Source organism: Falco biarmicus, chromosome 4, assembly GCF_023638135.1.
Source record: "Falco biarmicus isolate bFalBia1 chromosome 4, bFalBia1.pri, whole genome shotgun sequence".
Lineage (NCBI taxonomy): Eukaryota > Metazoa > Chordata > Aves > Falconiformes > Falconidae > Falco > Falco biarmicus.
The window spans coordinates 98,503,100-98,528,002 of record NC_079291.1 but is presented as its reverse complement, the minus strand read 5'-3'; the positions used below and the strand labels follow the sequence as shown (position 1 = coordinate 98,528,002).

The 24,903-nt window shown below is 41.4% G+C and overlaps 1 protein-coding gene across 3 annotated transcripts in view; it reads right to left on the bottom strand.

Moving 5' to 3' along the window:
* Positions 1-784: 784 nt before the first annotated feature.
* FHIT (fragile histidine triad diadenosine triphosphatase) overlaps positions 785-24,903 on the bottom strand; it is a 614,495-nt gene continuing 590,376 nt past the window's right edge. For all 3 annotated transcript variants that reach the window (XM_056336274.1, XM_056336273.1, XM_056336275.1), the window contains 2 exons: positions 8,610-8,713; positions 785-1,100 (listed from right to left, as the gene is read on the bottom strand). In XM_056336274.1, the coding sequence (XP_056192249.1) occupies positions 8,612-8,713 (102 nt within the window). In that variant the 3' untranslated portion in view covers positions 785-1,100; positions 8,610-8,611. The remainder of the gene's footprint in view (positions 1,101-8,609; positions 8,714-24,903) is intronic.

Here is a 24,903-nt window from a genome sequence, read left to right as displayed (position 1 = left end):
CTATTGTGGAGCATTTTTATTTGTTCTGGTCAGTGACCACACTGTGCTGTCAGGCATGCAAAGCACTGCCAGGCTCTGGTTTGGACCTGACCCTGACCTCCTCACAAGCCTTCAAGCAGACTCTGTGCCCTACAGCTCCCCTCAGCACGGCTCTTACTGAAAGGCTTGGCTCAGGGGACACAGAAAGCTTCAGTTGTCACTTCCCTGCGATTCAAGAGCAAGATTACAGGTGCTCTTTTCATGCATATCTCACGGTCTCGTTTCTTCTCTCCTCCATCTGTTGTTTGACTACTTTTCCCTTATTACACGTTAGCAATCAACAACTAACACGCGTGGTGGGTATATTTCTGTGCAGGGCTCTGAGCGCAGCATCTCCTCCTGCCGGAGTGTTCCACACGGGTGGCTCCCACTCGTGTTGTTCGTTGCTGCAAGCAGGACATTAGTGTCAGTCTAACCCTAATGCGATTACTATGCCATTAGCACCTTTACATATTCATTGATTTGCAGAGGTGGTTTATACCACCTTACGCTCCAGAAGCACTGTGACAATGAATTAAAAGGAACAGAGAAAGGGAAGATCTTAGGAAATGTTATACCACCTTACCTGACAAAACGGTAGCTCTCCAAGCTTCTTTTGGCTAGTCTGTAACAAAGCCTTAGGTTTTATGAATTGTCATACTGCTAAAAAAATAAAAATCTACTTTTTCTGTCATACACAATAACTGAATCAAAAAGTGCAACACAGAGTAAATGCTTTGTAATATACCTAAACACAGTAGCTACCTGATTTTGCTAGCACTTTATTTCAATTTAGGCCAAGGGACAATTTAAAAAGATTCGTTCCCAAGTACACAATTCAGAAAAATATGAGTTACTACTCAGAGCAATATTTTGAATCAGTGCTGTTAGTTGTCTTAGCTGAAATTCAACCTTGATGATATCCAAAGGTCCAATAAAATTTTTCATGGAAGAATCCCATATTTGTAGAACATAATAAAATTGCTCAGCTGCAGCTCCAGGGCCACTGAGAACCGGAGAATGAGGTCTGTCTTTCTGGGAAGTTTCTTATGTCACAGGATATTTTTCAAACACTTTGTTACCTGAGAAATACCAAACATAACAGATAGTTACATATAACAGTATCTCTAATCTTTGTTAGTAAGATAAAGTGTAAGGCTGTTTATTGCTAACGACTTAGGTGCTCATTACTATGTTCCAACAGGAAACACTGACAGCGACAGGCAAAAGGAAATGTTCGGTGTTAAATCCACACACAGCACATTTTGGCTCCTATTATAGCCTGTGCAATAGAGAAAGGAGAAAATCTTTGCACACAACTATTTTAAAATTATATATCAAAGCAAGAAAGAGGACCATTTGTTTGATTTATTATCTACTTTTTCAATAAAGTTCACTTCCAAATAAAACTAATGCCTGTCTTTCACATTGCGCTTTTCATTCCTAACTCACAAAGCACCCTCCAAAGGAGGTCAGCAGCATTTTACAAAAAACAAACATGAAGTGAAGCCACCTCTCTGATGTCCCTGAGTAAGACAGCACAGTCCCCAGCTCTGTTGACCGCTAGTCATAGGAACAAAGGATTAGAAAGGGCATCTTGTGTCATCAAATCCAGTTTCTTACTCTTCAAATCAATTTTGCTATAATAACCTCATGCAAGAGTCTTTGGGGTGCATGATCGCTTATATAAGCTCCCTGTAAATGCTCTTTCAAAATCATCATCTCTTATGTATCCTCATCTAGGCTGACCCTGCCACGGGACTGTACCTGATGCCAAGGTATTACACACCAGTCATTTGGAACCATCAGCCTGAAAATGCTGCAAGTCTCACACACTGGAGAATGAATGGGGTATTTCTTCCCATTCCTGCTCTGATTTTATGACTCTCTTGGTGGTCCATCCTAGTAAAAGACCTGTAATAGGTGCCACGACAGACCTAGATGGTGTCCCCAAAGCAGAGAAATAGAAATAGCTGCAGCCAACTGCAGCTGCAAAAACGGCGTGCAAAATCCCTGCACAAACTCGGCACAGTTGCTATTGCAGTGCTAACTGGAGGGCTGCAGCAGCCCCAGACATTAACACAAGTGGGGCATTTGGGTTTACCGGGCACATACCTGCCCTTTTGGGTAGAGATTGACATCCTGGCAAACAAGGGAGCCTCAAGTATGCTCAGTTCAATATATTTCCAATGTCCATCACCCGCTTCCTTTTTCAAATAACTACTTACTGGAGAAATTATTAATGCCTTTCCACCTACGCAGCCTAGATATCAAAACTCACACAAAGGAAGCTTTCAAGCTTTGAGGTCACTTTTGAGTCGCTGGCTGGAGTGTTCCTCTGGACAGTTCTATTATGCACCAGCTACAGCAATAGGATAACACAACAGAAACCTTTGCTAATAACTGAGCGTGGAGTGGGCTTTTTGCTTGGTATCTTCAGTTTTGTACCTTCACTTCAAAGCATGTTTAGAGCTGGCTTAGATACTTGGAAAATTATTTCAGTTTATTAAATACAAAGCTGTTACTCAAATGTTACACGAGGGCACGGCCCCCAAACTCGTTTCCCGGGGCTGTGTGTGAGGCTTGGATCCTTGCTGCTGTTGCGGCTGCAACTCCCCAGCCGCCCACTTCTTTGTTTGATTGTCTTTTCTCACTGAAACATATGTTTCCCCTTTCGATGGCATTTTGAGCAACAGTTTCCATTGTATGCCCCTCTTGACTGGCAGTTTGATGGCAGCCTGGAAATTACTTGGCACATGTTTTGCGAATCTGCTTGAAGGAGGGTCTGGCTGTTTACTATCCTTTTGCAGCTTTGGGGGCAAGAGATTAGCACCATTTTAGCACAGGTTTGAGTATAAAAGTACTTGACCACAGTTGATATTATCCTTATTTGAAGCTCAGCATTATCCTGTACCTTGACTCTTTTATCCCAGGTCCTGGGACACGATGTCTATCAGTTATTCTTGGCTTTCCCCATTTTCCTTTCATACAATGCAACATACATAAAGCTTAATGATGAACCAAGAACAGATCAGACTGAAAATACTTGGCATTTAACAGACAGCCCAGGTAAGTATCCAGACCACTGGATGTGCAAGTTAAGAGAACATCTGGCCCTCTATCAGCTTCCTTTGCTAACAGTAATGCACTTGCTGCTTTGCCTTTATAGGGTACAATCTTGTCTGTGTCTCTGACCACGACTTTTCTACTGTAGCTATACTCGCAGGATCCGAGCAGTGCTGTATGGGATTCATGTACTCTTTACAGGTGATTTAAATGGCCACCTACAGGGAACTGGGAGTCCAGAAAATGAGGTGTATAGCTTTCAGCACGGTACTACTCTCAGCCTCAAAATAAAGCCCTGGAATACATATGAGGGGGACATTATGTTTATGCTGGCCTCCCACAAGAGAAAGACATTTCGCTTGTAATCATAGCTAACTCCATCGCAGCTTTGTTTTCATAAGAATAATGACATGCTTCAACCAGAAAAATAATCAGCCTCGACGCTGAGGCTGCTGTGCATTAGCACACCACATTTATTTGGGGAAGCCTTTTGCCCTGAGCTTTCTAGAGTGGGTATTACTGCTGTACACAATCGTTGCACTTCTTTTGGCTTTTTACATCTTCCCTTGAAGAGATAACTTAATTCCTGTGCATAAACCTTCTCCCTGCTGCAGAGGTGGTGGGTCTGGATTTTACACTTAAAAACACCAGCATGGGCCAGATTATGTTTGTCTGCTGGATTTGTGTTGATATAAACTTCTCTTGCATTCCATTGAAATGACAAAAAGATTACTTTATATATATTTACTGCAGAAATGGGGAAAAAAAGCATAGAACCTATGATATGATCCATCTTCTCTTTGCTATTTCCAACTACTAAAGCATAATGTCACACTGAAAAGCACACTTGGAGTGCTGCATTCGCTTCCTCTCACAGATTGTTGTGATGTTTTCCAAGGTGACCTTTGTAAAGGTTTCTTTTCAAGCTTATATTTCACTCTCAGGTCATAACACTTTCATACAGACACGGAAACCGTCAGCTCCTGCTTTCTAATTAATGGTTCTTGGAGGCTTCTGAGTGGGGGATATAATTAATAGCACTTAAGTCTGGAGTGCAAGAGAAATCTATAGCTGATTATTAGGATGTGTATTTACTTAGGGATTATACACAAACAGCCCTAAGTGCAGCCATGAACAGCTCTCAGCAATGCTCTGAGAAATCCCCAGGACCAGACACCACCTTGAGTCTGGCTCCAGTGGAAGCACTCCAAAAATTCCCCTGCCTGTAAAATGAGGCTCTGAAACTGAGGGGTCCCTGCCTGCTGTACCCCTTTTCCTCTTCTCCCATTCCCCATACCAGAGTCCACAGCATGTTGTATTTTCTGTGACTCGTGGGGACTCTTGCCAACAGGCTGCCTACAGCGGGGGAGCATCTACTGCTGAAAATACCTCTGACCACATCTGTGTTATCACTGTGGCACCCACCCAGGGGACAACCTGTGCTGGGTCCATGCTGCAGGTACAGCATCTTCTGGGGCAGACTGTGTCCTCACTGCATGGCATATGTCCCAGTTCCACTCTGTGGATCCACTCCAAGACATAGTTATTATTTCATGGTTCTATTCAGTTTAAAGTACCAGAAATAATAGGAGGGCTTTTCTTAAAGTAAAGCAACCAAAGAAAGGTGGTGCAAGCCATCTTGTTGTACTTGCTTAAATGTAAGGCAAGCGATGGGATTGCTCTGGTACTCCCTTTCATGCATACAGCATGGATTGTTAGAGATGCCAGTGCGAAACCAGATGCAAGCCAAAACACCAGTTTAAATTCCCACTGGTCAGCTGCTGCTAACAGTGGTTATTTCCCTGCTGAAGTCAATAGAACAGCATCTTTCCACACATACTGAGATCTTGGTGCAGAAGAGGCAACTGTGAGACAGAAGGAGCACTCTCAAAGAATGAGATTGTCTCTTTTTCACAGTGGGGAAAAAAAAATAATCTATATTCTCTGACAAAGTTGAAAAGACTATATTCTCTAGAAATATTGCCAGGCTGGGGATAAAGGGGAGAACTGACTTCAGAAATCTTGCATGACTACACAGCCTGCATTATTTGGAGAGATTTTAAAATGAATTTTGCATGTTGAATGACACAAAATATTTAGATGGTTAAGCAATTAAAAGCTATTGAATATTTGTAACTCAGCAAGCACTAGGCAACAGAATATCACTGTCAACTCCTTTATGCAAAGGGATGTTTTGACACCATACTTAAGACTGACTGGTTTTCTAATGGCATAAAAGTATTACTTCAGTTATACATAAAATAGGAAAACTTCTACTGAAACTTGTACAGCCTGGTTCTTTCTTCAGAAACAACAACACAGAGTGAAACTGCCTTTGAAGAGAAACATTTTTCATATACTATCTGAAGGTTAGTAACTCTTTTAATCTTTACCCTTTTTTCTAGCATATGTAACTTAAAATGCACAAAACAGACTATCGAACCACTTATCCAGCTACAGACAGATAGAAAATTTAAAAAGTGACTCTGAAAACAGGCTTGGAAATTAAGATGCTGCATCAAATCTTGCTCTTTGAGTAAAAACTCTTTCCCCCTAGATCCACCTCAGAAAGCAACCGGTTACTAAACACAGCTGACCATACGACAGCTGATATTAAACAAGTAATGGCTCATGAAGAGGTCAAATCTTGGTGTTACTAAGCAAAAGAGCAACTAACTGGGGCAATTATTTATTAAATACCCCATCCACAGAAAGTTTATTTTCCTTTTCTTGTCCTCCTCCAGAGCCACATAAAGTTCTGCTGAACTTTGGCCCCGCAGACACAGTCCTGCGAGCAGCTCCACAGAGTCTGCACTTGCTGGGGGTGTTCAAGAAGTGAGAAGTCCTTCTAATGAGATAGGATACAGTGATATGGGCACAAGCAGTGAAAGACTAGAAACACGTACAAACCACAAATTCGCTCACTGATTTCAGTTTCATCCACTCAAGGCAATTGCACACACAAATAAATTATTTTAAGACAAGTATTTTCTCAAGCGTGCAAACTTAGCAAGGCTAAATGGGGTTCATTTCTTTGAGCAAGTGGCTGGTTATTTCTGATCATCTGGAGACTGGTGTAGAAGCACTCAGCTGTGGCAACCCAACCTGCCAAGAGGGATCAGCACCAGCAAACCTAGTAGGGAGAGAATCAAGAGCTTCTTCCTGCCTTGTTCTAGTATTTCTTAGGAAAAAGAAAAGTCACCTGCAAATCCTTCTTGAACAGACAGTCTACAAATACAGGTAAAAGGCGCTACTGTACCTGGTCAAGACATACAGCAGTTGTGACAGTTGGTGAAAGACTTGTGATAAATGTAAGAGTAACTGGGAAAGCTCTGAAACCCAGCTCAATCTGTCCAGGCTAATCCAGCTGAGCTGGGCTTCTTGGAACCAAACACTTAAGTAGAAAAATAATGCATGAGGCCTTAAAATTTTCTATTTATTGGCTCCAGCACACCCACATTCAGCTCTTTCTGAGTTTCCCTGTGCCGCCTGAAAGAACTCAAGTCAAATAGCATCCAGGTAAACTTATAAATGGCAAAATAAATCCTTTGTAGGTAAAAAACAAAAATAGCTTTGAAGAAGGATGCATATAGCCTTGTTAATTTGCCAAATGTTTTCAATCTTCATTACTTCAGAAGCAAGGTTAAGAGCATAGACAAAGGTTGAGAAATTCAGAAGGTGCTCAGATACACCTTTATCTTAGTTTCAGAGCCTTAAACCTCAGAAGCAAAACAATGTCGGGGGGAGAGATTGACAGTGGTGCCTTGTGTTGGGAATCTAGGGTTGGAAGGACTGCCTGTACTAGGCAAAATACTCTCATGATAATGATGCCAATAAGATTTAATTTACCAGTATCAAGAGGTCATTCATGCAGACATACACTGATTTATTTTCATAATAAATGGAAATAAAAGTCCAGCCACATGAATTTGCTTGCAGGAATGAATTTAAACCCTCTATCCAGTTTTGTGTTTAGTATCAAAAGAGCCTAAGAACATTTTATTGATATGTGGGGATTTAATCCTAAGCCCTTTGAGAATCTCTGCAGAAAATCATTGCAAATTCATTTTTAACCAGACCAAAAAAACCCCACCAAATAGATAATGGGGAACATCATCACGTTGGAATAGGGATGTACCATTTTATCCTAAGTGCTGTTCGTTTGCTGCTGCGCCATTGATGAAGCACTACATAATGCCTCTGTTAGTAGAAAAGAATGCTTACATATGCATTACCTAAGAATATGCTCTTTCTGGCTGAGTAAATAATTTTTGAAAAGTATATTTCTAAGAAGGTGAAAAGTGTCTAAATACAAATCCAGCAGCCACTGTGGCAACTTGCCTGTGTAGTCCAAACCCTGCTGCTCCAAGCCCTGGAGGACCCTAGGTCCCAGGTGCTGAGGACAAACTTCCTTCACAGATGGGACAGTGTGTGTTACACAGCTTTCTCTGTGCCAGTCCACAGAAGCGTTGGCACAGCTAAGTTAACTGGAGAAGATGAGAGCATGGTCATCATGCAGAAAAAAAAAACCTGGAGAGTCCAATGAACCAGCCCAAATGGAGATGCCAGAATGGCACTGGAGATGAGAGCTGCCACATGCACACTGTGTAGTTTAGCTCAAGATTTCTCAAGCTGAGCTGCAAGCAGTGAGTCACAGGCAGAGAGGAGGGATATTTATGGCATTTCAGTTCGTCAGAGGAAAAAAATATGAAACAGTCACAAATGACAGAGAAATGAGAGTGCTGGACGATGGCAGACGACATATGGGGAACAGGGAGAGGGAGGTTTTGGCATCATTGCTGCAGTGTACGTCCCAGCGTAACTCATATTGATCTCCGGGGGCCAGTTCACTTCTACTGGAAGAATCTGGCTTCTGGGACTCCAGGTACAAAATGAAAAACTCTCAATTTCTAGAGCACCAATGTTAGTGCCTGCCAAGTGTTTTCTTTTTTTCTGTTTCTCCCTGCAAACCTCTTTTGCTTCTACGGCCAGTGGAAAATTTAGCAGAACAGGCAGCTTTCCAGCAGGCATAATTTTGAAAGTTGAACTGATCAGATGATTTAAGATTTGACAGATGAAGTTAGCATTTGTTTAATCACTCTCTAGTCTGAATTCTTCTGGGATTTTGTATGTATAGGTGCATATGCATGTCTGGGTGTACACAGACACACCAGTTTTTAGCTCTTCATAGAGGTACCAAGGCTATTTTCTGTTCTAAAACCAGAGGGAGGATATGTTAGTTTAGACATTCCTCTTAAGCAGCTGATGATGATTCTAATTTCCAGATTTGTTATTTTTTGCTGTCTGGAAACTAAATGCTCTAGGATGATGCTGATTTGTTCAAGAAGGAGAACATTATTTCAGCCACTGTGGGAGTGTTCTGTTCTTTTGGAAACAATACAAACTGCAGAGCTCTGGTTTGCTTTGTTCTATTCTGCATCTTCCCCCTCTGACCTCGAGAAGCCTGTGGAGGCTTGAACAGAGTTTTGGACGTTGCAGGAATAAGTCAATATGTAAAACTTTACCTTTAATTTTCCTGAAAATACTTCTTCAGTATTGCTGCTTCAGCTGCCATTTCTTCTTCTGTCCTCCACTTGTCAGGGGAATCCTCTTTGTCATGTCGTTGCAACTTTTTTGAGGAAGAAAGAAGAGAAAAAAGAACAGTTAGTTGATATCTTTTTTCTAGTTTTATTCCTAAATTCAGAGCATGTCTGTATGTAACCAATCTAACTATCCACATGTCTGTGGGACGGAGGGCCCTGATGATGAAGAGATGAAGATTACTAGTTTAGAGTGGTGACAGTAGTTAACTGGCTCTGATGGATTTATGACAACGCAAGGTACCAGGGTGAACTGTAGGCAGTTGACAGAGTTCACCTTTGTGAATTGATGGTCAGATACCTTGCAAGTCTTTGATGCAAAGCTGGTAGGTAAGTTAATAGGATAACCAACGCACTCAGATATTTTGAGGTGCCCATGACATCAGTGGAGTGAGCTAGGCACAAGCTACCATGCCAGAAATTCATGTAAAACTTTCTCTCTGGCTTTTCCCTTGCCCATGGGGCCACCTTTCCCATCAAAGTCCTATTGTTATAACAAGGCCCTGTTGCAGCTCTTTCCCACCAGCAGTTTATATCAGGAGTTTTCAGAAGAGATACGTTCCCTCCCTGCATGCAAGTTATTAGTCCTTCCTTGCCCTTGCTGAGAGCGAGGCACATCCCTGGTCTAGAAACAAACCCTGTTATTTTAAGCAAACTATATTTCATTGATGATTTACTAGGGAAAAAGATCAAAAGTATGCGAAACAATTTTTGCATCTAGGTTGCATAATATGCCCACAAAATAAATTATAGCCCACATGCAGTATTAAGTAATATTTTTCCAGCATGACAATTTTAAATACACATCCTTTGTCTCTCCAGAAGAAGGGAGAAGCTGCTTGTTTTCCTGCTCTCCAGAAGAAGGGAATTCTATTTTATGGCAAATAAAACGTGACAGCACTTGAGTGACTATTTGTACACATGTCCACTCAAAGAATCCCTGACGCTCAAGGGAAGGCCACATTTAGAGCAGAAACATTTGCATTAACAGCCTAAGTATTGAGATTTCTAGTGCGTCTCTAGGTACAGAGCACAGCACAGATTGTGTTAACAGTATCACTGCTGCTGAGGAACGTTGTATCGACTTTTTGTTAAAGTCACAAACAAAGTTGGAAACTAATGAATTTATACCTTTTATTCCTGTACAAATTTTAGTAGAGAAGGTGAAGCAGTGAAAAACCAAAGATGAAGCAATATTGAACCTGCCAAGCAAACTGCATTACTGTATATGGCATGTTTAGCAATAAACTAGGATTGTTAGCATACATCCAACTCAAATGCTTTTATTTGTGCTGTGTTTCTCCTACTCTGAATTTCGCTGCCAGCTATAGTCCTATGTAGGTTTATATTCTGCAGCACAGATTTCTTCCTGCTCAGCAGATGAAGCTGCATTAGAAAGCTATTTCCTTTCATGCCAATACTTTACAGTAGCTGCAGGCAAATTAAAGTGTATTACTGTTCTCGTAGTAGAGAACTAATCTTCATTGTTACGTTAGCTCTAGGTGTGTTATAAATCCATCTTGTAATAATGCTACAGAATTAGAGAAAGATTTGAAAGCCATGAACTGGCACAACGTATACACTGTCAACCCATGTCCTTTGCGTCCATGTGCCTGCTCTCCCCCACTGTACACACCTATGTGGTGTATAGGTACCTCATCTGAGCTGGCAGTGAGAGGGAGTTATAAGAAACAGCATACATCATCCTGTACTTTCCACGGCCTGTGAGCACTTACACTTCACAAGAGGATGCACCAGGACAAGCCGAGTGGTGGTAAATCAATTGTCTGTCTGAGGTGTGAGCTCTTTTTCTAAAAAACCAATGTCTTGCTCATTAGACCTAACACCAGCAGGAGATACAGCAGGCAACAGCTAGCAGGCAAGGGAGGGCAGCCCCTGCTCCTCACAGCCTCCTTGTTTCACCTGCAAGAAGTGCTTTTGGTGATGTGATTTGGCTGCTGCCCTCCCCTGCTATCCTGTTTCTGTGCAACCCAGGTGAGAGCTGACTCCAGGAGGAAACCAGTAAAGCGGGGATTTGACTTGTAGTTTTTATTTTTGTTTTTCCTGTTCAAAGAAACTGAACAGTAATTAGAAGGCATATCCTGAAACGGCTGCTGTTGTCCAAATTAAAACTGTGTGAAGTCACAGACCATAGTGACTTCTCAAAGCTGGCAAAGGAGAGGGTTTCTTTTGCTACATAACTGCTAACCTTTCAAGATAATCAATCTTTGACTTAAGGTTAAAACCTTAAGCTGCTCTATGGGGAGCAGCAATGCTCTGTGAAACTTGCCTTCAAACCCAACCAACTCCAGCAGCCCTGGCTCCGGGTGCACAGCCCGCAGTCCCAACAGCCTGCCCCAGCCTGGCACAACAGCGCCCGAACACCCCTCACCGCGCTCTGCCGCGGCCACGCGCCCCTTACTGAAAACACGTATCCACAGTTTGTGGGCACACTGGGTATGGCGAACAACAGTCTGCGGTGTTAAATCACTGCCACGGCCAATGTATTCATGGTTCAACTGACTTATAGACGATATTATGTCACTACGAAGGCGCTGTGTCTACCCTAACAGGATCCCAGAACTATTCTGAATTCAACCCTCTTAGCATGTCAGTAATTTCTGAAGTGCAATAAGCAATTAGCACTCCAATGCCACTTAGTCTCTGATATTATCTAACCACCACTGTGGACATTTGGAAGACTTCTCCAGTGGCCACCTACCCTTCTCCCACCACCCTGCAGCTCTGACACAAGCCAAACTGTATAGCCGGCTACTCTGAAGCCAAATAGTTAAATTACGGATAACCTTTTACTAGATGATGTTCTGGATGCCGAACATTATGCAGGTTTAAGATTAACAGTACCAATAGATGAAAGGCAAATAAATTAAGGTCTGCTGATACCACCTCTAGCTCAGGGATTCTACATGCCACAAATTAATGGAGTCTGGAAATCACAATGGAGGCACATCCGTGCATCTGCCCAGTTCTTCAGATCTTCTCTTCTCTTCAGATCTTCAGATCTTCTCTTAGCAGCTGCTAATGGTGATCTGTGATCATAGAGGAGTTGGTCTCACCTGGCTATTTCATGTTTTCTTATGTAACATACTTTTCAAACAGGTTCAGATCTCCACGTGAAGACCTCTGTAAGCAAAACTACTTTATTTAATTTTTTTTTTTTTTTTTTTAAGAGCCTAAACCAGTCTCCCTAGTATTCTGGCTGTTGTAAAACAACATTCAGGAAAGAAGAACATACATATTTCCATATTAAATTGTATTCAAATAGAATTCAGGTGGGAGACACATGTAACAGTCGATACTTGTTTCTAAGGGACTTCTGTGCCTTGGAGTGTGCTTCTATTCACATGCACACCCAAGTCCCAGCCGTGCATTTTGCAAACATTTGACATGCTATTGAAAGTTTGGATTCTACAGGGGAAGCAATGCTCTCTCACACCTGGAGAACACTCCAAAGTTCTGCTCAAAGGGGAAAAAACCCCTCTCTTTGCCAGCTATCCATCTGTAAAAACCAGTGATTCCCCTTGCTTTTCTGCCCAGTCGGACAGAAAAAGCCCGAGAACTTAAGCCGACATCCTTACTCTTCTATTCAAACACAGACTAGCTTGAAGTCTGTGATAATTTCTGTAGAACAATTCTACTTCTGCACACTCTGAAAAGAAAACAAATGAAATTTTATCCAAAGCCCCACATCATCTGCCTGACACTATTTTCTGTGAAAGATGTTTCGCCTGGGTTTCCCTGGACAATCTGAACAGTGGTGGGGACTGACTGATCCACAGTGTCTCAAAACCACTTTGGCTACCTTCTCTACAGTTCCTGGGACAAGGCTTCTGTGTTACCCAAACACTCCTAAACAACGACCATTGTCCTTCTTGCAATAAACGCTTCTAGAAGAAACTGCTCACCTTCAGAATCCTTTCCCAAGCAAACGTATGCATTTCCAGTTGTGATAAGTAACCGCTAGTTCAAGTGACATGGAGGTAGCACATGATGAGGTTACAAGAGTCACTTTTGTGCAAAACACTGAAGCAAAGGGGACAGATTTTGCTCAGGGTCTTCCAGGGACATCCATGGGGTGATGGGGCTACTGCCAGGGGCTGTGGCTGAGCTCTGCTGGCACGCCAGGCTCTCCTGACAAGCACTCTTTGGTGGATAGCTGGAGACTTCTTGTCTTCCCTGAAACCCAGATCCCTCAGATGTGGAGCAGAAGTGCGGGGAAGCACAGCCTGTCCTCAGCAATGTTGTGGTAATGTTGGCCAAAGCTGGCCAAACACAGACTAAAATTTACAATCTCTGCAATAAGTGAAAGAAAGAATAATTAGGAAGCTATAACAATTAAAATAAAATAAAATAAAAAAAAGCTATAAGCTTCAGGCGAGCCTGGCAGGAGCGGAGACAACAAATACCAAACTACAAGGGATGGATCCGCATGGTGGTTTATACTGACATGAGCTCAATCTTCTAACTCTAAGCCAATCCTTCCCTTCCAGGCTGCATGCCAGGAAGGAAGCAGCATTTCTTGGTATCTGGACAGCAACTCCTCCTGCAGGACATGGCACAAGGGCTGGGAGGTGGGGGTCTGCCTACACACAGCGTTGCATTGCTTCAGGCCACAGGGCATGCCAAGGCACACACAGTCCGTAAAACCTTTTCTGTACAACTCCAAGCTAGTTACCAATTTAAAACTGCTGGTACGTTGCCTGTTTTCACAGAAGAGGGGTGATGCAAAAACACCACACCAGAGAGACAAGATGTTCTACTGCAAAACTCAGAAAGCCCCACATTCTCTGAAGCCAAACCCATTGCTGTATTACAGGAGTCTCAGAAGCACAACCATTAAAAATAAGGTAAGCAACCAAACTGGCATAGCTCGCATAACTTCGAAAGGATAGGAAGAGAGAGCACCAGTATTTCTTTTAGACAATCTCTATTATGCTAACTTTTTCTTTTAATATGCTGAACAAGCACCGAGACACACATTAGTCAATTCTCTAATCGCAGCTGCCCAGCAAATTACACACTGTATCTGCTCAACATTCTTCAAGCACTAAAACTCTTGTTTATAACTTAGTACATCTTCTTGCCTTGCAGTATAAATAAACACGCTATTTCTAAGATATGCCCTTCTTCAAGCAGATCATTACTGATGTCTGACTTCTTGGGCTTCCTGATAAATTATCCTCTTCTTTCACCTCAAGCAGAAAATGCTCTTCCACCAATAATCTATGACTGTCAGTCTTGATTACTTGTAAACAGTGGAGCTCTTTGAATATTTCTGCTTGTGAAAAGTGTTCATTTTCTCACTCCTGTCTCCCAGTGTGAGATGCTGGCAGACCTGACAGCTGTGCTTTATGTTATTTTATTAAAGTTGTTAGTGCTGCAGAATGGTCTATGTTTTTATCACTGCAATTCTTAAGGGAAACACAATATTGTTTTATAACACATTCACATTGGGGAACCTCTGCTTCTTGCCCTTTGTGGAGAAGCCCAGCTCAATGCAGCAGACTACAGGGGACCTGGGTCTATGACTGACTGGTATTTGAAGTAACATCTATATTATGGTTTGTTCTATTTATGCCATAATACCAGTAGAAAAACAACCCGTGTCAATATAGGGCACTAGCCAAAAGTGTTGGTAAAGAAGCTTTTGTGGTAGTTAGCGCTATTCTCACTGCCCATGAGTATTTACTGCTTGATAGTTAAGAGTTTATAACCTCCAATGCATTTAACTAAAAGAAAAATTACAGTGATGGAGAATAGCTATGCCAAACTGCAGCAACACAACAGAGCTCAACTGCTTCAGCAATTGTAAAATATAGTATTATCAAACCCAGCAGCCAACAGCAACAAAAAAAACAGAACAAGAACAAATTTTTGCCAGCAGTTTGGATCAGATATTAGGCATTACCCAGCTGCTGGTATGCATTATTACCAATGCACCTTGGGATACCCAGGCATCATTTCCACACATTTCCCACACTTGGGTGAAATCTGCAGAGTGACATTTCAGATATTCATCAGATCAACATGTGAGCCATGAGGAGGCTGGATGTCTTATCCCCTGTCTCCAGTGGCAACTCTTTTCCAGAGATGGGAGACAAAAAGAATCCCAGGGCTGCTACATGTAGTTTTTCCTCCAACTCCCTCATGGATCCAGAATCTTGTGATGAACACACACCCCCAGCACATCCTCGCCCCCTGCTCTTGCGCTGCAGCGAGCAGCTGTGGTGGGGCTTCATCCAGAGCATGCCACCACATGGGAGGAAAACGTGACAACTGAGCTGGCTATAGCTCCTCAGCCTTTTGGTGATACTAAGGGCGTCCTGGTGGCAACTTCCAGTCATCTGAGCCTCCTCTTGTTACTGCTTTTACATCAATCTAACTCCTGAATTGCCTCCTTTGCCTTCTTGTCCCTGGTCTTGTTCTCCTGTGCTTTCTTTCCTCTCACTTCTCTTTATATTTAGCTTATATCCTCATCGTAAAACTTCATTTCCACCCCTTCCCATAATACAATTGTGATATTTACTTCTATTATCTGTACCCTCCTGCTATGCTTTAGCCTTTCTTCTCCCTCTGCTGTCTTGCTGAAGGAAGTGTGGGCTTTTTGGTGGGCAGCCTCCTCTGCCAGCCCATGCCTTCTGTCTCCACCTCATTTGCCTACAGTTGTGGTTTGAGCCTCAACTTGACTAGCAACATAAATTGAAAGAATAATTAATGAAACACAGAAGTTTCACAAAGCAGCTTCTCAGGGATGCTGCAATCGCAGCTTCTCAGGGATGCTGCAATCACATGGCTCTAAATCCTACCTACCTGGGGGTAATCACCGCAGAAGCTCCCAGCTGTGGGCATGGCCCAGCTGGATATTCCCCCCTGCAACTGCTCCGGGCAGGGCCCCAGGAAAGGCAAAAATACAGGCAGAGAAAAAGCATTGCATGCTCCCATTTGACCACCGACAAGATATTGCTTTAATACAGTGCAAGAGGCCTGGCTTGCTGATACAGGATCAGGATGAGTTTCCAAGCCCCTTTTACCATTGCTTCTACTCTGCAGCTCAGGCAGTTCAATGCTTTCTGCATCTCTGGGCTCATCTCCATATTTAATTACTGCTGCAAGACTGCTGTAATTTAATTGCTCTAATTTACAGTGAACACTGCAGGAAAAAACCCACATCCTATAATTTTCTCATCTGCTGACTTTGCTTAAGATTCTATATCATACCAATATCTGCATTTGCATAAATCACAAATCTCTGATTTTGGGGTGGTTTTTACTCCCTGCGTTAAATCTGAGTTATTTAAGGAGATGGAGAAGAAGCTCAAGTTGCCTGCATTCTATATGAGACACAATTTTTTAACTATCTACTGGAAAATCCTCCTCCAATTGTTTCACCACTTCTGCATGAAATACGCTGCTACCTCACAGCTGCTGATATTATTGCTGCAAAGCATATATCCCATTGGAAACCTCAGTTTTTCAAAGCTGCGTTTTAAAGAGTGGTGTTTTTTTCCTCTCCTATCGACTCTTTGTCATAGTGGCTGCAAATATTTTTTCAGTTTTATTGTTGTGCTTTGGGGAAAGACTTGAACCTCACACTTCACGTGGACATATGAGTAACTGCACCCTTTTTAGCAAAGCACTCAAAGAGAATTTTGTGGAAACACGTAAAGGTTAAGTAAAACCCTTAAGCATATGTGTTTAAGTGCTTTGCTAAAATAAACTCTGCAAACACTAGTTTCTAACAATTCTGCATACAAAAAAGAATAAATATAAAAGGAATCCTAAGAAATTTTCTTTTGAAAGTATGAGACACAAGCAAGCCCACAAGCAGAATGACGGTTGTATAGAAAACACATTTACCATTCGGCAAAATATGTAGATTGCACTTTGAAGAGCTCAAATCTTGACAGATTTCCAGTTTGGCTCCAACTAAGATAAAAATCCTTGGAAAGTCAACATATTACAAAGGAGATACTTGAAGGAATATTCACTGGGGTAAGAAAGTCCTGCCAAAGACTTGGAGAACTGCTATTCACAACCTGATATGAATCCAGGACAGAACCTATAGAGATGTTTGAATATATTTTCACTGTGCCCATTATCCTCCTAGTTATCAGATAATGTTAGAAAGACCTCTGCAGTACTCCTCACCTGGGAAGAAAAGGTAGATGATTGTGGGGAGCTTCCTAATGACATTGGCTAGAGAGGGTTGCCTACACAAGAGAAATGTGTTGTATGGAGAGCCAGGTAAGAAATGGCAATGTCATCAATGTGATAATGTTGGAGGAAATGCTACCCTGTTGTGCATAGCCTGCCATGCAACATTACTCATTTGGAAAAAGGCTATTTTTAATCAAGGAAAAGCACTTTAATCAAGGATAGAGTCAGTGATTCAAAAATTTCATGCAGGTGCATGTATTACTTGACTGAAAGCCTTTTCCCAAAAGGTCAGAGCTGCAGAGCGATGTGTATGTCCCACTCCAAGAGCAGAGATAACCTCGAGGCATCTGTATCAGGCTGATGTATTCTGGCTCCCAGCGCAGGGAGTTTCAAAGTCAGAACTTCCCCTGCTAATCTTCTTAACTTTAGACAAATATTTGCCATACCCTGAGCACACTCAGTAAGATTCATGACATGCCAAGGAAGACACATGTGTTAGGGAGGTTGATTTGGTTTATTTGTTTTCTTTGTATTTTTCTGCCAGCACAAAGGCTATCAGCTGCAAGTCCTACAGCGCAGGCACAGAGCCGACTCAGCGTGCAGAGGGACATGCAGAGCATGGCCCCATCTCCCGGGGGGAGCTTCACCCACCCTGCTCACCACATCTCTCGGAGATGCAGGGAAAGCCCACAACGGTCACAGCAGAGAGCAGATTTCTTCTCTGGGGAATTAGCCTATTCATATTAAACAAATGCCCACCCCCTCCCAACACTTTCTAAAATTAAGAAGAAAACATTCAGTCAATGTGTCCTGGAGGAACTCATACTCTGAGTCACTCTCTCTGCTGACTGTAGGAGGATTTTAAGGAGACTTCAGTTGTCTAAAATGACACATACTGCAAGCTTGAGGCAAACCACTGGGGTTTCAAAGCTGCTTTTGCGTGTGCTTCTCAGGGGACACCTCACCAGCCAACAGATCTTCCTAGGATAGCCCTGTCTGCTTTCCCTGCGATGCTTAGGATCACAGCGCTCCTGGATGAAGCTACATCCTCAGGACAGGCTTTTCCCCCAGGCATCCCTCAAATACTTCTTTAGCTTTCAGCCTTGCACACGCCAGGCTACCTCACCTCTGAGATTGCCTCCCCGGGATTTAAGCAGCCAATACCCTCTAGTAGGTAGGTACTAAAATAGGTTGAGGAATAAATTGCTCTCATTTAACATTCACTCCAAAAAATACGGCTGCATTTATTATGCAGCATATTGTTTTATATACTGTTTTGTTATAATAAGTCATGTTTAAAATGTCATGACATTTAAATCAACAGCAGTAAGAGGGAAATGCTGAAAAAGAGCAAGATGATCAAAAAGGATTTGAAAAATCTTGGCGAAACATTATGGGCTAAACAGCCTCATTATAGTAAAAATAAAGTCACAAGAGAGCTTAAAACTCATCTATATGAAACCTGTTGTAGAGAAACCCACTCTGTCCCCCCAGGTCTCTGTGTCACTGTGGCTGTCCCCAGGTCCAGTGGCCGAGGAGCAGGTGCCACCACCAGCTGGCCAAGGGACTCGGGCACCTGCAGCAAAGCCTTCTTGGTGCTCTGCCTTCCCTTGCATGATTAGCCTTTCTCTATGCTGCCCTTTGCCACTGAGCCACCGCAATACTCTGGAAAACTATTGAATACGTCCTTGGAACCTGTTAATGCCATTTGTCTCAGTGAGGAGCTTTATTTCAATGACTGTGCTAAGTTATATGAATGAACTTTACATATAATATAAAAGCCTACTTTAATGTGGCTTCATAGCCTTTGAGGAGACACAGAGACTATCCGCCACTGATGATCTACATGCATAATGGCAAATTTTCACCAGAAAGCCTTTTAATGTTTAAAAAAAAAAAAAAAAAAAAAAAAGATAGCTTCGATCAGAGGAACTACCCTGTTTCTGCATATTCGGTGCTCATCTTCTGTATCAGGTCTGGACCCATATGCCAGCATCCCTCACTGCTGCCTCCATGCTCCCTTACCCCCCACCAAGGGAAAAAACAACAACAAGTGCAACAACAAAACAGATGGTGATGCCATGAAACATTAAACCCAATCCCAATACCTGAGCCATACCATGAATACTTCACCGAGGCATGGGGTAGAAAAGACAAAAAAAATGACCTTTTCTATGATCTTAAGGGATATCTAACCTTGTAATTTGTATAGACACACCAAAGACACACAAGAGGGAGACCCAAACTACTTAAAAGAAGCTGTGTATATTTTTATAAATTAGTATCTCAATGTTCCCATTATAGCCTGCCAATATGAATGACATTTACTCTTGCTCTGAAAAATGAAAGAAACTCTAAAAGACCGACTGCATTAAGAATCTATTGATATTCCACTGACCTAGTGACATAAGAACCAGACAAGTTTTGTCAAGGGCAAATGCCCCAGAGTCTGCAAATTCATCTTTTAAAGTAGCAGTAAAGTGGGAAAAAATATCTTCAATGTCTACAATATTTATAAAACCAGTGGAGGCTTGCAATTCTGGATGTTATGATGGAAGTGGATGGCACCAGACACAGATAGGGGAACAGAACTGGAGATTTCAGATGGTCAGTCACCTCTTCCGGTTTTCCCACTTCAGTTAATATAGCCAAAAATCTTATGCAGATATTCTCTTAAGAAACATCAACACGGGATTTTTACCCAATTTCTTTTTTTCCTGTTGTACAACCTTTACAAAGATATGTTACCCATAGCAGAATATGGTCCAAGATTCTATTTGGGATGGATGGGTGCAGAAGGAGTAAGCTTTGCAAGAAGTCCCTGCGTTGCCTTCCCAGCAGCAGTGGAAAGACCCAGACAAGGGAAGAGCAGGGAAAATGAGGAACAGTTTGGTATTGTTCAAGCAGGCTCCTTCATGCATCAGATAAACTTCTTAACTCATACACTAAATCAAATGGGAACAAAATGTCACAGGCAAGGGGCCCAATACAGGAGCTCTTATTTACTTGGTGAAACTCAGACTGGGATAACAGGGGCTTTTTCAGTGGGCGGAGGGGCACAGGCTGACTTCACTTGGAGGAGGAGGAATCTATTTGCTCCTCTTCCAAGCTGCAATGTTGGCCTTCTGTTCAAATTCTTTTTCTGGGGAATAAGACCACAGTTGTACCCACATAAAGCCCACGCTGAAGAACAGGGACAGTATAATAGGCTGGGAATATAATATTCTGCAATTAATTTCAGTGAAGGGACTGTGAATTTGGGGTGAATTAATTTTAGCTGGATACATGTTGCAGTTAATTAAGGCTGATAGCTTCTACTAGTAGGAAGGTGTTTTTGATGAAAATACTTTGAAAAATCTTATTAAACTGCCTGGGAAAAAAACAGTTGCCATTACCCGTGCTATAACCTCCCAGACATCCTGAAGTTTCTATATAGGAATCATGAATTGATAGCATTTGCATAACAATTATTATTCAATATGTAGACTTCAGTATCATTGCTTTTGGACAGAATTAACATTCGAACATTTGAGCACAGACATTTTAGAAATATTCATCAGGAAGAGTCACAGGAACTTTTTTGTTTGCAATATTTTTGCAAGTTCTGTTCCTGTGATGATACCCTGGCAGCAGATCACCACCTTGTCTTACTACAATTCAAAGGACAGGCTTCAGAGATACAGAAAATCCCACACTGCATGGATGGGGCGACCACATGAGCATGGGGGTTGGAGGGTAGGAAGGGTATGGCGACAGGAAAAGCAACCCAAATATTCCTAATTTTCAGAGACAAAAAGTAATTTTGTTTGCTTTCAGTTCAATCAGCTTGTTCATGCCTTAGGAAACAATGAGATCAACAGAAATGAAAGCAATTTCCAGCAGATATGAATAAAACACATGGCTCAGCTGAGAAGAGGCTGTACATTACCCCAGAAGCTCAGTCAAATACTTGTGGATTAAATGCCATGAGAATGAATCTAGCATGGGCTTGCTTCATCCCAATTTGCCAGACTAGGAATTTGCAGGTTCCCCATTCATTCTTCAGGAGAGAGCTGACTGGGGCATAAGCTGTACAGTCACACACTTTGGGGAGGATTTGCAAAATAATATTATTCATGTAGACACAATTCAAAGTCAAAGCAGGGTACCTTGCAAGCAGAACTTCTTCCACAGAAGGTCTATTGCTGCATTTTTCTCTCCTTTCTTTATGTCTGTCTTTTTTTTTTTTTTTTAACTAGCCTTTAAACAAAATTATTAATAATAAAAATAATAAATCACATTTTCATTTTGCATTTCCAGGGTTTTCTGTATGCATGTACCTAGGTGTACTGAGGTCTACAGAGGCACACAAGCTCTCCTCATTCATTCTGACCCATAAGCATCATTACGTTACATTTAATTGCAGAAGACACTGTCTTCACAGCTTTATTTCTCACATGACATCTTGTGAATTGCTTTTAAGAAGCCATTTACATGACTTCTATATATAATGTAAACTAGTACTCTAATGTCATGTTCTTGTTTGCACATACCCTTGTATTCATGTCAGCTAATCCTAATGAAAAAAGCAAGTGGCCCTTCATATATTTCAGTTAGGAAACAGTAGCATGGATTTTCACAAAACAAAAGTTTGACTGATACTATGCAAAATCTGTTCCACTGGAAAACTGGCATCTTGCCCATCATCTTCCACAAAGTTCAGTATTTTTGTCAGTGCTCATCTACTTGACTTCTTAATTGTCTGTGTTCACTGGCTGTATCAAATGGAGTTTTCTTTTTGGTTTTGCTCACTGTGTATTACATCTTTTAATCGGTATATATAATTACTTACCACAATCTGCCATGCCAGATTTTCTAAGCATTAGTCTAATTAACTTAAGCTTGATAATTATGTTTCAGATATCATAACAGTATGCGCAGAACTTGCAGATTGTGCTGTTGGCTTAACTGTTTCTGATAACATTTCTCTCCTAGTCTTACTTTTCAATTTTTCCTTTTGCTTTTTCCTTTGTGCAGGATGGGAGTACAAGAAGAAAGAGACTGCTGTTCTATTTAAATGACTGGAAAGTTCTCTAAAAGCAAGAGCCGGCTGTTTCTAATAACAAGTCATCAAGTCAGTCAACACAAATGAGAACAGATCCAAAACGCAAGAATTTCCTCTTTTTATAAGAATAGAAGAGAAATATCACTGAAGAAACTTGAGCTTACGATAACAGAAATTGTAGAGGATTCAAGCACAAACCTACGTGCTTACTGGCCAATTATGAAAGTACTCACACTTTCCAAGGGTCTCCAGCCTGAGCTAGTCTAATTATATGCCTGTTGGCGACAGCATGCCGCCAGGGAGGCAATAAATAAGTGATAACATGCATGGGACCTGGCACACACACCTTTTCAGCACAGAAAGATCATCCTTCACAAAGTGATGCAGGCCATCTGGGCAAATGAAATATGCAAACCTGAGACCCCAAGTAAGAGTAAATAGATGCAGAGGACACATGTCACAGTAATAAATCAAGGAAAGCAAAAGACAACTGTAAAAGGCTATAGATTGGTATTTGGCTTTCTGATGTAAACCAAAATTTCTTCTCGCTTCTGTCCAACTTGCTTTGGTATTGTGCTTTTATGATGGAGAACATATCCCATGTTCATTTGTCTTTCTCCTGCATGAGGGCATGGATATTGTGTCCCACCACACTGAATGGCTTCTACCCAGTGGGAGGTGGGGCAGAGCCAGGAAGACCAGACCTCCTCTCCCTGCTCCCAAGGACCAGGAATCTCTCTTGCTGACTGGAGTCCAGCAGGCCACATTCAGGCACCCAGACCACAGTTTGGGTTGCAACCCCACTGATGTTATGCCTGTGCCAAGAGCTCATTTGTTTGAATTTTGGGTGCAGTGGTACATCTGTTTTTGTCAAGTCGCACAAAGAACCACACCAATGTGTTTCCTCTAGAATTATTGCTGAGGATTTAATCAGCTATGAAACACTGAAAGGATGTTCAACTGCTCCTATTTTTAACACAGACTTTATTGATACAGGGACAGGAACAGGCAGTTCCTCTTGCTGAAGTTCCCCTCATCCAAGCTCTTATTTTCAGGTGATTGAAGGGCTGTCACCCTTGACAGAAAACATTGCCAGCAGTCAAGGAAGTAATCAGGGTGGCCAGTACATAAATAAGCGTAACAAAAATCTGAATATTACTGATTAGCATTTGATTCAATCAGACTAAAAGTGTTAGGCCACTTAAGCAGCGATTCCTTATAGGAAACTATTTAACATTCCAATTATCTTTAATGAATTAACCTCAAAGTATGGCTGAGGTGCAACATCCTATGAATCCCTTTGCTCATCTACAGTCCACTTGCAACTAATTTCACTTTACAAGCCTACCTCAATTAACATTTTTCTGTATTTCACACATGAGTAACTGCAGTACTGAAATATGCACTCCTTTCCTAAATTTAATAGCTGAGATACCTTAATTTTTTTTGATTCTATAAATGAAGGAAAATCATTTCCTGCTACTATCTCAAACCAATTAAAATTCTTTTTATATTGGCTTTGCATCTCTTCGATATATGTATGAACCAAAAAGGTCTTGCATTTTTCACATAATAATTACTTGGAATCGATCTGCTATGTAGTACTCCAAGACAAAAGGGTTTACAATTAGCAAATTTTAAAGCTTGGTTTACATTTTCCATCACTAGAGTTTTTAAAGAATGGTTTTTTGGTTGAATGTTTTATATTAGGAAAGAAAACTCAATTTGAATTAAAAAAAATTAGAAAAAGTGCAAATTTATCGATAAGCCTAGAAAGAAAGGAGAGCACACTGCCTTCTTGCACTATGCAACTACAAGTACACAAATAGCTATTGTAAAATAACGCACAAGGTGTATTATACTAGTGTTCTTTATGTGGCATGGGTAGAATGACAGATCTCAGAGTTACCAAATGCCTCTAAGGTAGGTTGAGACTGGTCAGTGGCTTCCCTATCTGCATAGCAGCGCAGCTGCTGGATGTCATGACTCTTTCCTTCTGCTTTACTTGGTTTCCTCTGTGAAATGTATAAAAAGACATAGTGTCATTTAATATCATTCCTGCTTTAGTGCAGAAACATGGTGAGGAAGCTCTTGCTTTGCACCAGGGTTGCAGTAAAAGGAGCAGCATTCTTGAACAGATTATAAATCTGACGTTATTTTCCTTTTCACTGCATGTTTGCAGCACTATTTTAGCATTAAGAAAAATGAACACACATGTAGATAGCAGCATCCACGCAGCAATATGGCATAGCTGTTATTCTTCTTACAAGCATCCAATTTAATTTTATCATCAGATACCACGCAGTACAATTCTGATGTTCTATTCCTTACTGATTTTAACCTTAGAGCAAAGCATTCTGTGCTTGCACATCAGCCAGAGCTCACTGTGGAGGGCATTGCTGGTGGAGACACGTGGGGGTATAGTACATGAGTCCTCCTCATATCAGGACTGTTGAATTTTCTTCTCCATCTGAAGCATCCATGTGATGCCACAGAGCTTCACTGTCATTTCTTCTCTGAACTACTGAGTAATGTTATAATGAAGTTACACAGACAGAGACACAGACATAATATAACTTGCCTACATAGCTACATAAATAGAGTGTATTTTTTCATATTAATTTTTATAACAAATAGGGATATTCATGGCCTGTTTGATTATATGAGCAAATTCATGCCCTGAAAGACTATGTTCTCATTAAGCAAAGCTGCAAGCCCGAATCTTATCTGAAGTGCTGTTTACTTTGCTGGCAGAACAGCCAGCATGCTACAGAGCATAAGTCTTTCACTATTGCCACTCAAATTGAGAGCACCCCATAGCAAATTCTGAAAGCTTAAAAAAAAAATATTAAATAAACCAGTGAAAGGAAAACATATTAATAACCAGTAACTGCTTAATTTCGCTAAACCAACATTTTTATATAGAGTGAGGTTTTTTTTTCTTATCACACTATTTCTCAGTAGTATTTTATCTACCCTTGGAGAATACTGAATATT